This window comes from Triticum dicoccoides, chromosome 7A (genome assembly GCF_002162155.2).
Source record: "Triticum dicoccoides isolate Atlit2015 ecotype Zavitan chromosome 7A, WEW_v2.0, whole genome shotgun sequence".
NCBI classification, from domain to species: Eukaryota; Viridiplantae; Streptophyta; class Magnoliopsida; order Poales; family Poaceae; genus Triticum; species Triticum dicoccoides.
The window spans coordinates 593519003-593532784 of NC_041392.1; the positions used below are offsets into that span (position 1 = coordinate 593519003).

The 13782-nt window shown below is 47.4% G+C and overlaps 1 protein-coding gene across 1 annotated transcript; it reads left to right on the top strand.

Annotated features, from left to right (window-relative positions):
• Positions 1 to 8125: 8125 nt before the first annotated feature.
• LOC119333672 (cytochrome P450 93A3-like) lies at positions 8126 to 9962 on the top strand. Its single transcript, XM_037606492.1, has 2 exons — positions 8126 to 9081; positions 9165 to 9962. Exons 1-2 carry the CDS (start codon positions 8128 to 8130, stop codon positions 9792 to 9794), a joined length of 1584 nt encoding a protein of 527 aa, XP_037462389.1. The 5' UTR covers positions 8126 to 8127; the 3' UTR covers positions 9795 to 9962.
• The last annotated feature ends 3820 nt before the right edge of the window (positions 9963 to 13782 follow it).

Consider the following 13782-nt stretch of genomic DNA (forward strand, 5'->3'; position numbering starts at 1 on the left):
AGAGGACAACCCATGTGGAGTACTTCTAGTAGTTGTAGCTTTCACGACTTGGTCGCCTACGGAGGTCTTGTCAATCAGGTGGCTCTAACTGACTGATTATTTTACACCTGCCGGCCGCCGGCATCTCTTCCCGTCGAGATCGGAAATCCAAAAGATGACGCAACGCTACTACACGCCAGAGATCTTCTCAGTGCCCGGTCCAAACATCGGCTTGGATACGCACACCAACAACGGCTGGCGTCTGAACATTTCGTTATCGTCTCGATCCGACTGGCCGGCCGATTGAATATTCCCACCATGCGTGTGGCGGCCGGCTGGCCGGAGACATCGCGGATTCCCGTGGCATATAAAAATAACAACGCGTTACTCCCTCTGTTTCATAATGTAATGCTTATAGATTTTCCGAGAAGTCAAACTTTGTAAATTTTGGTTAAGTTTGTAGAGAAAAATATTTATATTTATAATAGCAAAAATATATAATGTGAAACTACATCTTATGATGAATCTAGTGATATATGTTTCGCACTCTAGATATAAATATTTTTCTTCACAAACTTGGTCAAAGTTTGTGAGGTTTGACTTTTTAAAAATCCTATAGACACTACATTATGGAACGGAGGGAGTACTACATAGGAGTAGGCAAAAAAAATGTGGTAAGATAATTACGAGGTGAGAGATGGATGTGATGATCCCAGAAAGAAACAATGTCAGGCACGGGAACCTAGGAAAAACACTAGTGCATTAGAGAAGGTCTAAGCTAATAGCACCATCATGTAAACGTCATGAAAACGCGATGATGCGTTCTGGCTCTCGGGCCGTGAACAAAAAAATGGCTAAAAATTATTATTTTTTGAAAAATACTATTTTTTGTGTGGAGAAAGATGACTGATTCCATGATGTCCCTGCCAAATTTCAGAGCATTTGGATGTCTGCTAGCTCTCGACAAAATAGACAAATTTAAGGTCTGTGAAATTTTTTACAGTTTGTGCATTCTTTAGACCCAGTTTTGTTTCTTTAGAGCCACTCAGATGTCTAGATGCTTTAAAATTTGCCACGCACCACACGCACCCATTCATCTTTCTGCATAAATTTTTTTGAATGGTTTTGAATTTTTTTAGTATTATATTTGAATTTACTGTCCATCGGGTGCAAATGAGTCCGGGCTCAGAATTGGATTCATTTAATGTTCTTTCTGTACAAGATGAGTTTTCTTCCTCTTTTGCTTTAAAGCATGCGAGAAAGGAGCCAATGATCATAATAATAGTCAATTAAAAGCTGAACAAAATTTATGGTACGCTGATACTGCGGTAAAACACTACGACCTTAGGGCATGTACAATGGTGCTATCTTAGGAGTGCCACGTAGGATAAATGATGAGGTGGAGGAGAGAGAACTCATAAGAAAAGGCTTGTCTTCTCTTGTTTAAGATAAGACAAGAGATGATCTCTTAGCATAATTTGTCTCATCATGTTTTAAGGAATTGCTAGTTATTGAAGATAAGTCTAAGATATAACCCATTGTAGACATATTTTTTTGTTATCTCTAAAATACATGTAAGATTTAAGATAAGATTGTCCTATCAACCATTGTACATGCCCTTGTGGTTTGGTATTTGGATAGCTGGCAGCGGATGTATGTTTTACTTCCCTTTTTTTTTGCACATGTTTGCTTGTTTAAGACTGCTTATGGCATTTGGCACAACATTTTTGTTTTAGAAATTGGAACGGTTGGTTTGCACGTGTTTCCCCTTTGCTACTCTCGAAAGATACTAGTTCTGAGTTGATCGATCGAGCTGCGGGCCATCTATCTTTGGATGCACGTTAAAACTTTCTGCAGTCTGTTGAGCATGCATTCGACAAATTGTACATTTCTAAACCCGGCCTGACATAAAGAGGTTAAGATTCCTTTGTCCATTCCGTCTAAAAAAAGATTCCCTTGTTCACTGACCGGGCGCATAGGACGTGCGCGTCCTCTAGGTCAGCAATTAGACTAATCAAATATATAATATACGTGGCTAAAGTTTTATGTTCAGAAACTTTATTTATAGATGAATTTAGTGCTATGATTTCAACGGCATATAGCACATATTTGCTTAATCGAATTAACGACCTAGAAAAATGTTCATATGGACATTTTTGTTACTTAAAAAAAGATCAACCATCGACCTATGCAATATGATGATGCACACAATCATATATTAAAGTTTGAGTATCAAGTTTAAGTATAAAATGATCAAATAAACAAGCCACAACCGACTAAATTATGAATATATGTCTACACATGTAGCCTACTATTGAACCATCATTCAAATCGATTATACCGTGCTAACATCTTGCATTCGTTGAATTTAGAGTCTGGGCTGTTTTCTTCTGATCACAAAAACAACATTATTTATGAGAAAAGCACTTCTACCATGCACGGGACGTCCCGTGCATGGATCAACCGTCGGCTCAGCTTGAGATTAGGATGCATGCAAACTTGTCAGTAGTATTTGTTATTCCTAGAGTAATATAATCATATATTCTGACAATCAATCAATCAACTTTATGGCTTCTCTCTCCTCATTTCCCTCTCACACCACATGCACACAGAGTGAGTTCTCTCTCCTACTCATTAGACTAGTCATAATGGGGAGTAACTTAGACTAGTAACATCACATTTTACTAGGCTATGTTACTACCTCCACAATGGGTAGTAACATATGTGTGTTGTTATGTTATGGTTCATTTATTAGCTTATAGACTCATATTGTCTTGGTATGTGTGATGTTACAGTAACTAGCTAAGTTACCACCATCACCTCTCTCATTATTAAATATGTGCCACATAAGCAAAATCATTTTGAAAAGTGTGATGTTACTAGTGATGTTACTCCCACTGTGGCCAGTCTTAGTACACATGCATTTGGTTTCAATCTTAAACTTGGAACAACTATATATATTCAAATAAATTTCAGAAAAATATTCCATTTGTACATACGTTTTTCTTTCGATTTCATCTTCAAAATGAGCCCAATATTGAATATGCTTTGACAAAGTTCAAATTTCAAATTTGAACTAAAACCATGACAAAAATTATAAAATGGAGGGAGTATAATTTTGCTATAAATAATATGAAACATTTAATTTTTAAATAAAACTCAACTAGATGAAACTAACTAGGAAATATCACGTTACAACATATTATGTGAGAGAAATCAATGTGTGTGATGTCAGGATGCTATATTTTACCTGTTTAATATTGTGATTGCACGTTGTACGAGATTATGATTGCACGATGTATTGCTCTTCGTGCATAGGCACGTATATATGATGTACAAAGGTGGGCCACGAACCTCAACTATAGAAGAAACTAGGAGGCGGGCCCAATACACAATATCCACATACCATATATACTCAACACCCCCCCGTAGTCGAAGCGGCACCGCGGCTGACGCAAAGACTGGATCGGAACTCCTCAAATGACGCCGTATGCAATCCCTTGGTCATGATATCGGCAAATTGTTGGGAAGTAGGGACGTGTAAAACACGAATATGGCCAAGGGCCGCCTATTCCCGAACAAAATGAATATCCAACTCAATATGCTTGGTTCGTCGATGATGCACCGGGTTAGCGGAGAGGTAGACCGCCGAGACGTTGTCGCAGTAGACCACCGTGGCACGGTCAACAGGACAAGAGAGCTCCTGAAGCAGCTGGCGAAGCCATGAACACTCGGCAATGGCGTTGGCCACCGCACGATAGTCAGCCTCAGCACTGGAACGAGAGACCGTAGGATGTCGCTTGGACGACCACGAGATAAGTGAGGGTCCAAGGTAGACACAATAGCCCGAAGTGGAGCAACGAGTGTTAGGGCAGCCCGACCAGTCTGCATCGGAGTAGGCGGTGAGGGCGGTGTCGGCGGAGGCGGGAAGCGTGACGCCAAGATCCATAGTGCCACAGATATAGCGGAGAATCCGCTTAACAACAGCCCAATGAACGTCTCGAGGAGCATGCATATGAAGACACACCTGCTGCACGACATACTGGATCTCCGGTCGAGTCAGAGTGAGGTACTGGAGAGCACCAACGATAGACCGATAGAAAGTAGCATCCGAAGCAGGAGAACCATCTGTGGCAGAAAGCTTGGCCTTCGTATCAACAGGCGTAGCGGTGGGCTTGCAGTTAAGCATGCCGGCGCGCTCCAGGAGCTCGTGAGCGTACTTCCGCTGATGAAGGAAGAAGCCATCCGGACATCGCACCACCTCGACACCGAGGAAGTAGTGCAAAGGACTCAAGTCCTTGATGGCGAACTCAGCGCGAAGACGAGCCGTGAGCTGACTACGGAGACCAGCCGTACATGCCGTCAGGATGATGTCGTCGACATAGAGCAGCAAGTAGGCCGTGTCAGAGCCCTGATGATAGACGAAGAGCGAGGCGTCCGAGCGGGTAGAACGGAACCCAAGTTGGTGGAGAAACGCCACGATACGTTGGTACCAAGCGCGCGGAGCCTGCTTGAGTCCGTACAAGGACCATGAAAGCAGGCACATGTGGTCGGGAAGCGCCGGGTCAACAAACCCGATGGACTGCTGGCAGAAGACCTGCTCTTCGAGGTGACCATGGAGGAAGGCGTTGGAGACGTCCATCTGGTGCACGTACCGGCCAAGCACGTGAGACCGCAAAGTGGAGAACCATGCGTATCGTGCCGGGCTTGACGACCGGAGCGAAGGTGTCGGTGAAGTCGATGCCAGCACGTTGTCGGAAGCCACGAATGACCCAGCGCGCTTTGTAGCGATCAAGCGTACCATCAGGACGAAGCTTGTGTTTAAAGACCCACTTCCCGGTAATCACGTTGGCGTGCCGGGGACGGGGAACAAGCTGCCACGTCCGGTTGTGCAACAAAGCGCCAAACACCTCTTGCATCGCAGCCATCCAGAGCGGGTCACGAAGAGCGGCTCGAACGGAGGACGGCAACAGCGACGACTCAGAGGTGAACGCCGCATGGACGTAGTCATCCAAAGCGTAGCGCGAGCTCGGGCAAAAACGCCCGTATGGGTGCGAGTGACCGGACTGGCCACAGGCGCCGGGGGGGAGGGGGGCGCCAAGGGTGCCGAGGGGGCCGCGGGCGTCGGGGGCACCAGGGGGCCGCCGGCGCCGGGGGGCCCACGGGCGCCAACGTCGGGGGCGCCAGCGCCGCGGTTGGAGGAGGCGCCGCATGCGGGGGCCGCGCCTCAAAGCCAGGGGCGGGCCAAGAGAGGCGCGCGAGCGCCCTAGGAGAGGCGTCGAGGAGCCCGCGTCACCGGTGGCGGGAGGAACAGCCGGGGGTACCTGGTGAAACGGAAACACATGCTCATCAAAGTAAACGTGTCGGGAAGTGAACACACGGTGGGAGACGGGATCGTAGCACCGATATCCCTTAGAGTTGGAGGGATAGCCGATGAAGATGCAAGCGACAGAACGAGGTGCGAGTTTGTGAGGAACGAAGTCGGCGGTGCTAGGATAGCAAAGGCACCTGAAAATACGCAAGCCATCATAAGAGGGGGGCATACCGAAGAGAAGATGGTGAGGTGTATAGTTCCATCGTGGGCGGCAAGAGCGAAGGTTAAGGAGAAGAGAAGCAGTAGCGAGTGCGTCCGGCCAGAAACGAGGCGGCACGTTAGCATGGAACAAGAGCGTGCGAACGTAGTCGTTCAGAGTGAGAAGGACGCGTTCGGCTCGACCGTTCTGCTGGGAAGTATACGGGCATGTGAGACGAAAAAATGTGTCGTGGTGCGACAGAAAAGTGCGGAAAGCAAGGTTGTTGAACTCTTTTCCATTGTTAGTCTGAAGAGCAAGGATGGGACGCCCAAACTGCGTGCTGACATAGGAGTAAAAAGCCGTCAAAGTGGAGAGTGCATCCGACTTTCTGCGCAAAGGAAAAGTCCACACACAATGAGAATAATCATCAAGGATAACAAGATAATATAAATAGCCTTAATTACTAGGAACCGGAGACGTCCACACATCGCTCTGAATCAACAGAAAAGGAAAAGAGGCTATGGTGATGGAGTTATTAAATGGGAGACGAATATGTTTGCCAACACGATAGGCATGACAGGTGTGATCCTTTATCTTATGGCAACTGAAACTGAAACTCCTAAGAATATGACGAAGTGTGACGGGGTTGGCATGACCCAAACGAGCGCGTCAGAGATTGGCGCCGGCGGAGACAGCAACCGGTGCGGTGGTGGAGGTGGACGGCGAATGCACCGGATAGAGCTCGTCGAGGCTGTCACATCGGCGAAGTACCATTCTGATTCTAGCGTCCTTGACATAAAACCCAAGATCATCAAATTCAACAGTAACAGGATTTTCACGAGTTAAACGACGAATGGAAACAAGGTTCTTAATAAGATGAGATGATACAAGTATGTTACAAAGCAATAGGCATGTAATTGGAAAGAGAAGAAGTGTGTCCTACATGTGTGATAGGGAGTGTGGAACCGTCGTCAATAATGATGCGGCGGCCGATGGTGACGGGAGTGAAGGAGGCAAGATTATCAGGATGAGCAAATATGTGAGCCGTAGCCCCGGTGTCCATGTACCAATCATCATCTCCGGTTTAGTTGTTCGACGTAGGAGCAACATGCAGTGCGGGAAGGAGCACCGGGTCCCAGGGCGCCGACGGCAGGGCCAGCGAGGGGGCGGAGACGCCATTGGAAGGCTGTAGCCACCGCTCGGCAGCGGCGGTGGGTACTCTCCCGGGTAGGCCGGATGGCCCGTCGGAAAATCCTGCTGGCCCGCTGATAGATGCTGCAGGTGCGGGGCGCCGTCTGGCTACAGCCCAGCGGGCGAGTGTTGATTTGTTGACGACCCTCACCAATACCCAGGAGCCCCATACACGGGCGCGTCGAACGCCCCGCACAACAACAAGGGGTTGACGGACAGAGTCGGCGCCGGCGATGGGGCGCTGACGTACGCCAGCGGGTGCAGCGGAGCCGAGCCGGGCTGGCGGGGCGACGCCGGACGCGCCGAAGGTGGCGGCCACGCCGTAGGGCGCCAGCGGCGGGACGGCAAAGGACGCCATCGGGTCTGGCGGACGGTCGGAGTGGAGCGCGCGCGAGGGAGATGCCGCCTTGGCGGGCGATACACGCGGCAGCAGCGACCTGGCAATGCGCGTGGCTAGCGAGGCGCGAAGGGCGGGCGATGGACGAGAGCTGCGGATGGGATGGCTCGGGCTGAAGTGCTCCTGCGGATATGTGCTATGTGCACGGACGACCAAGACGGGAACAAAAGCGGGTTTCCAGATCTTGTGACAGGCTTCAATAGATCAAGTGGAACTCGTAATAAAGGAATCAACAAATCCACGTGATTCTGATCACCGGCGGACCTACGGATAGCAGCAGCACGCGGACCTGTGAATGAGACGGGACAGCCGCGGCGCAAGAGCAGGACCTGCCGTGGTGAAGGCACTGGAGAGCAGTGCCGGCCAAGAGAAGAAGCGCGGCGGTCGGCGGCTGGAGACTGTGGGCGGGCGGAGGGATCGGGTAGAAGCGGCGGCTGGCGCGGAGGGCGCGGAGGAGACGCGCGGCGGCGGCGGCAGATGCGGAAGCGAGAAATAAACCTAGGAAACTGATACTATGTATGAGATTATGATTGCACGATGTATTGCTCTTCGTGCATAGCCATATATATATGATGTATAAAGGTGGACCACAAACCTTAACTATATAAGGAATTAGGAGACGGACTCAATACACAATATGCACATACCATATATACTCAACACACGTATATCCCAACGAAACAAGGGAATGATGGATGCATGTACGATAGATACCGTGCATGGTAGAAAAACCAGTCTCCATTATTTACTGCTTTGCCACTTAGACTTTTGCATTGTCCTCTGTGGGATAACCTCCCTTTGCACAAATCATATGAAATTTTTAATCTTCAGTAGTACATTGCTTTTTCATATAGGATGGAGACATAGAGTACGACCAATTTGTTGATTAGAGTATCTATAAGTAGTTCTGGACAAAAACAAACTTCTGTTAAGAAAAGTACAGCCAAGTACATGTATAAATAACCTTGCCAATCGCCAATGACATGGACAAACTAGAACCAGCAAATCTAAGCAGGGTAGACTAGTCAACTCCGCTCCATCGTCAGCATGGAGATGGCGCTGGCAGCACGAGACCTGTTCACTCCCGCCGGCACCAGCGTACCGCTCCTCCTGCTCGTCACCGGCCTCACCGCCGTCCTGTACGTCGTGACCCGGCGCAGGACCGGCGGGCTACGCCTCCCGCCTAGCCCATTCGGCCTGCCCATCCTCGGCCACCTCCACCTCCTCATGCCGCTGCCGCACCAGGCGCTGCACCGCCTGGCCGAGCGCCACGGCCCGCTCCTCTACCTCCGTCTCGGCTCCGTGCCCTGCATCGCTGCCTGCTCCCCGGACGCCGCCCGCGAGGTGCTCAAGACCCACGAGGCCGCGTTCCTGGACCGCCCCAAGCCGACGGCGGTGCACCGCCTCACCTACGGCGGCCAGGACTTCTCCTTCTCCGCGTACGGGCCCTTCTGGCGCTTCATGAAGAAGGCCTGCGTGCACGAGCTCCTCGCGGGCCGCACCCTCGACCGCCTCAGCCACGTCCGCCGCGAGGAGGTCGTGCGCCTCGTGGTCTCCATGGGGCAGAGCGCGGCCAAGGGCAAGCCCGTGGACGTGGACGCCGCGCTAATGGGCCTGACCGGCGATATCGTCTCGCGGATGGTGATGAGCCGGCGGTGGACCGGCGACGACAACGACACCGAGGAGATGCGGAGCGTGGTCGCGGAGACGGCCGTGGTCACGGGCACGTTCAACCTGCAGGACTACATCGGCGTGTTCAAGAACTGGGACGTGCAGGGCCTCGGCAAGCGCATCGACGCCGTGCACCGAAAATTCGATGCCATGATGGAGAAGATACTCACGGCAAGGGACGCCAAGCGGCGGCAGCAACGCGAGTCTGCCAACTCCGAGGACGGCGGCGAGGGGGAGGCGAAGGACATTCTTGACATACTGTTCGACATGCACGAAGACGACGCCGCCGAGATGCCGCTCTCCAGGGACAACATCAAGGCTTTCATGCTGGTATTACTCGATCAATTGCTCGATCTGTTCATCCACGATGCGGTCGAATCGACCTAGTGCTGAAAAAACAGTAATTGGCGCAGGACATCTTCGCGGCGGGGACGGACACGACGGCCATCACGGTGGAGTGGGCGCTGTCGGAGCTGATCAACAACCCGGACGTTCTCCGGAAGGCGCAGGAGGAGATGGACGCGGTGGTCGGAAAGGACCGGCTCGCCGACGAGTCGGACATCCCAAACCTGCCGTACCTACAGGCCGTGGCCAAGGAGACACTGCGGCTTCACCCGACGGGCCCGCTGGTGGTGCGGCAGTGCCCGGAGCAGTGCAAGGTGAGCGGGTACGACGTGCCGGCCGGCGCGACGGTGTTCGTGAACGTATGGGCCATCGGGCGCGACCCGTCGTGCTGGCCGGAGCCGCTGGAGTTCCGGCCGGAGAGGTTCTTGGAGGGGGGCACGAACGCCGGGACGGACGTGCGCGGGCAGCACTTCCACATGCTGCCGTTCGGGTCCGGGCGGCGGATCTGCCCCGGCGCGTCGCTGGCCATGCTGGTGGTGCAGGCGGCGCTGGCCGCCATGGTGCAGTGCTTCGAGTGGCGGCCCGCGGGCGGCGCTTCCAAGGTGGACATGGAGGAGGGGCCCGGGCTGACGCTGCCGCGGAAGCACCCGCTCGTCTGCGCCGTCGCGCCGCGGCTCCACCCGCTGCCGCTGCCCTGAGGCTGAGGAGCTGCCGCGTCGGGTGTACGGGGAGAGAATTCGCGCTCTCCTGGCGCACAAGAGTCAGAGCTGGGAAAAAAAATAGTACGGTGTCAGTTTGTGGATTTAAGGTTTATTACTACAGTAGCTTTTTCTTTGAGGGAATATTACTACAGTAGCTGGAGTACGAATCTCGGCTGTGTCGCTTCACTAATTTGTTCGAATAAAAACAGCTACTCCCCCCAATTGTTGTTTTAGTATTCTCCCCGTTTAAGCGTGTTGCTCATTGTATTAGTTGTTAAATACATAAAAGTCTTACTAAGTACAAATATTGACATGACAAAACTGAAATGACAGTAGAACACTAGCCTTAAAATCCTTTGAGTTTGACACTATCGCTCGTCACCTGCCTCCGCATCACCAAAGCAGCCACCAAAAAACAAAACAAAATAATGAATTACCTCATCCGAGCTCGACACGGCTTCATCACTGATATGCAGCTTTGCGGACCTTTAAGGCGAGTCACCAAAAGACGAAATCATTGCCGTTGCACGAATCAGGCTGATGCAACATCGGACACGCCATCAAACTCTAGATCTGTCACCCCCGTACGACTAACACGTCAGAAAAGGAAACCATACCTGCCAGCCACGAACCACGAACCCAAGACACGATCCACCATCTTTCATATGCCGCCATGCAGACCATAATTTGCATCCGCTCGTGAGCTACCTCCCAAACTCCACACCGGCGCAGGAGCAAACGTCGATCATCGCAACAAGGGAGCCCGAGGACACAAGTCCATCACGAGGAAGCCGGCTCCACGCCATCCCTATTTCAACAGACTAGTTTCCAAATCAATCCCAACCATAGGACGGATTGCCTGGTTGGGGAGAATCTAAAGCTTCTTTATTTATCGCCGCCATCGCCGCCGCATAGCCAAAACAACGAACGCCCGAAAAATCTAAGCTAGTAGGGCCTAATCTAAAGCTACACAATCCACACGCGTAGATCCGGCGACCCCCCTCACCACCGACGACCGAGGTCGCCGGCGGGAGGGAGCTGCCGGAGAAAGGCAACGAAGGGCTCCCTGTCGGAGGAAGGCGGCGAAGGGACTTTCCTGACGGCAACTAGAGTTTGTAGTCTCCCGCCCGAGAAGAAAAAAAGACTTGTATAAAACTTTAACCTTGAATTGTACTAAAAGACTTGTATAAAACTTTAACCTTGAATTGTACTAAAGTAGCGATAATTAATATGGATCGAAAGAAGTAATTAGTTTGTATTATCTGTGTATCAAATATTGCCTGCATACGACTTTTTAGGTTGTCTCTTGAACACATCACAGACGCAAGCACTCATATATATGTGCATACACTCACTCATATGAACGCACACACGCACACCCTATTCATACGAGCACATCTGAGAGACTGAACCGGCATATCTTCTTGAGATTTTATCAAGTCACCGTAGGCGCCTCGTAGTCAACGGGAACGTCTCCTCCCACTGAACGCTCATCGTCGAAAATCCTGAAATAAATCCAGAATAAATGCAAACACCAGGACTTCAACATTGATGGGCTAAGGATACCACTGTCCACCTAACCATCCAACCACAGGTTTGTTCGTAGGTTGTCTCGTTTAGATATGAAGTTTCGTGGCAACAAAATTACTTTTATGCGGAAAGGAAAACTGTAATTATGTCGATCCCCTTACAGTCCCGCCAAAACACGTGAATTTTCTTTTATAAATGAATTGTGGCTGCATATTAATCAAACATCAACATTACAAGAAATTTTCAAAAAGAAAAAGGAAACACAATCCATTTGAAAGGGAATCCTCCACCCTCTCCATTCCACACAGGTCAATGGCATGCCGAAGTTGCTATTGCTGCCTGGCTGGAGTTCCACACATCGTCGGGACAGTAAAATTGTATCCACATAGGATCCATGGCCGGAAGAGGAAGACAATGCTGAGCTGATCACACCTAGATTGCGCCTCACTCGCCGAAATACCAAATTTGATGTTGTAGCCAAAGCACCACCAACCGAAGAAGTAATAGCCAACTCCCCCTGCGTTTGACCACAAAGGGAAACACAAACACATCCACATGGTCATGTCTCTAGATCTGACGATGCATTTTTTTTAATATTTGCAACTTTTTGGAATTTGAAGAAAAAATATTGTTAAAAAATATTTAAACATGCTCAAATTCATGAGCATTTTTTCAAATCGCATAGTATTTTTGAAGTTTGTGAAAAATTTTCAAATCATGATTTTTTAAAATTTGGAACTATTTTCAAAAATTATGGACAATTTTTAAGATTAATTTTTAGATCACATATATTGCCCCAAATCTTAAAATTTTCAACAATTTTTAATTTATTTGTTCATTTTTTATTTTCGTTTATACTTCCAAATATTCTAAATAAATATATTACAAAAATACTTTACATAAAACATTTGAAAAAAAATGTTAACCAAGCATTTGAAAAATGTTAAATGTGTGTAGATAAATATTTCTCATGTATACGAAAAATATATACCAAATATATGCAATGTGTGTGAAAAATTTGATCATGTGTCCATAAAATGTGAATCAAACATTTGAAAATATGTTAACCAAGTTCATAAAAAAATTAATCAAGCATTTGAAAATTGTTAAATTTACATTAAAAAATACTGACGTTGTATTAAAAAAATGTTTAACATGTATTGGAAAACTTCTAAATGTGTATAGAATGTTTTTGACTATGTATTCAAAAAATTTAATTTTGAATGGTATTAAAAAAGGTTAAAGTTGTACTTGAAATATGTTAATCAAGGTTTGAAAATATTTAAGTTATATAGAAAAAATGGTGACCATGTATTTAAAAATGTTAATCTTCCATTTAAAAAAATGTTAACCAAGCATTTGAAAAAAATTAAATGTGTACAGAAACAATGTTGACCATGCATTAAAAAAGTCAATCTTGTATTTTAAAAAATTAATCATGTATTTTAAAAAATGTAATTACAATATTTTCTGAAAAGAGAACAGTTTAAGAAAGATGTGAAATATATTTCAAATGGTGAATATTGTTTTGAAGATGTGAATAGTTTTTTAAACTCTTGAACATTTGTTGAATTTTTTAACATCTTTTTGTTCTGTGAACATTTTTTTAGAAAGAAGAACTGTTTTTCAAATTGCATTTTTAAAACGGAACAATTTTCCAAAATTACGACCATTTTCTAAGGAATGCAAAAAAATCTGATTTTTTAGGAATTTCAAAATAAAAACTTAAAAACAAGAAGAAGATATTTTGTAAAAAATATGATTTTTTTTCAAAATGTTAATAATTTTATTTTATTGTTTCAATTCCGTACACTTTTTAGAAAACATGAACTTTTTTGAGAAAAGAAATCAATATTTTAAAAAGAAACTGGACAGCTACGATATTTGTGAATTTTTTAAATGAAAAATACAAAAAAAAACATAATAGATAAGAAAAAAAACAGAAAAGGCGGAAAAAGTAAAGAAAAGAAGAAATAGAAAATAAAAAACTTCTGTGTTTTGGTGAAATGGGTCGTCCTAGTAGGCACGCCCCTGTGCGTTTTGGTGACTATTTGCCGCATTTAGTGGCGAATAGGATTTTCCCGTTTCGCCCCCCCTCTCACCCTACGCGTGCGTTCGAAGGACTCTTGTCCGGTTCTTGCCTCTGATCGCCTCAAGTTATCTCGTCTTAGCCAGTACCCTTTCACTCCCCTTCCACATGTTTGTTTTGGACTCACTTGTGTAGATGGATGATTACTTAGGTCGGGACGTAGTGCTCACTATGTAGTGCAAACAACTGGTGATAGGCTTTGGAAAGATCTCCTTCAAACAGCCAGTACCCTTTCACTCCCCTTCCACATGTTTGTTTTGGACTCACTTGTGTAGATGGATGATTACTTAGGTCGGGACGTAGTGCTCACTATGTAGTGCAAACAACTGGTGATAGGCTTTGGAAAGATCTCCTTCAAACACTGCT

Excerpts from the sequence above, each read along its gene's own strand:
- LOC119333672 (XM_037606492.1), top strand. The coding sequence starts at position 8,128 with ATGGAGATGGCGCTGGCAGCACGAGACCTGTTCACTCCCGCCGGCACC. Across the intron at positions 9,082-9,164 it reads ACATCAAGGCTTTCATGCTG|GACATCTTCGCGGCGGGGAC; the intron begins GTATTACTCGAT and ends TAATTGGCGCAG.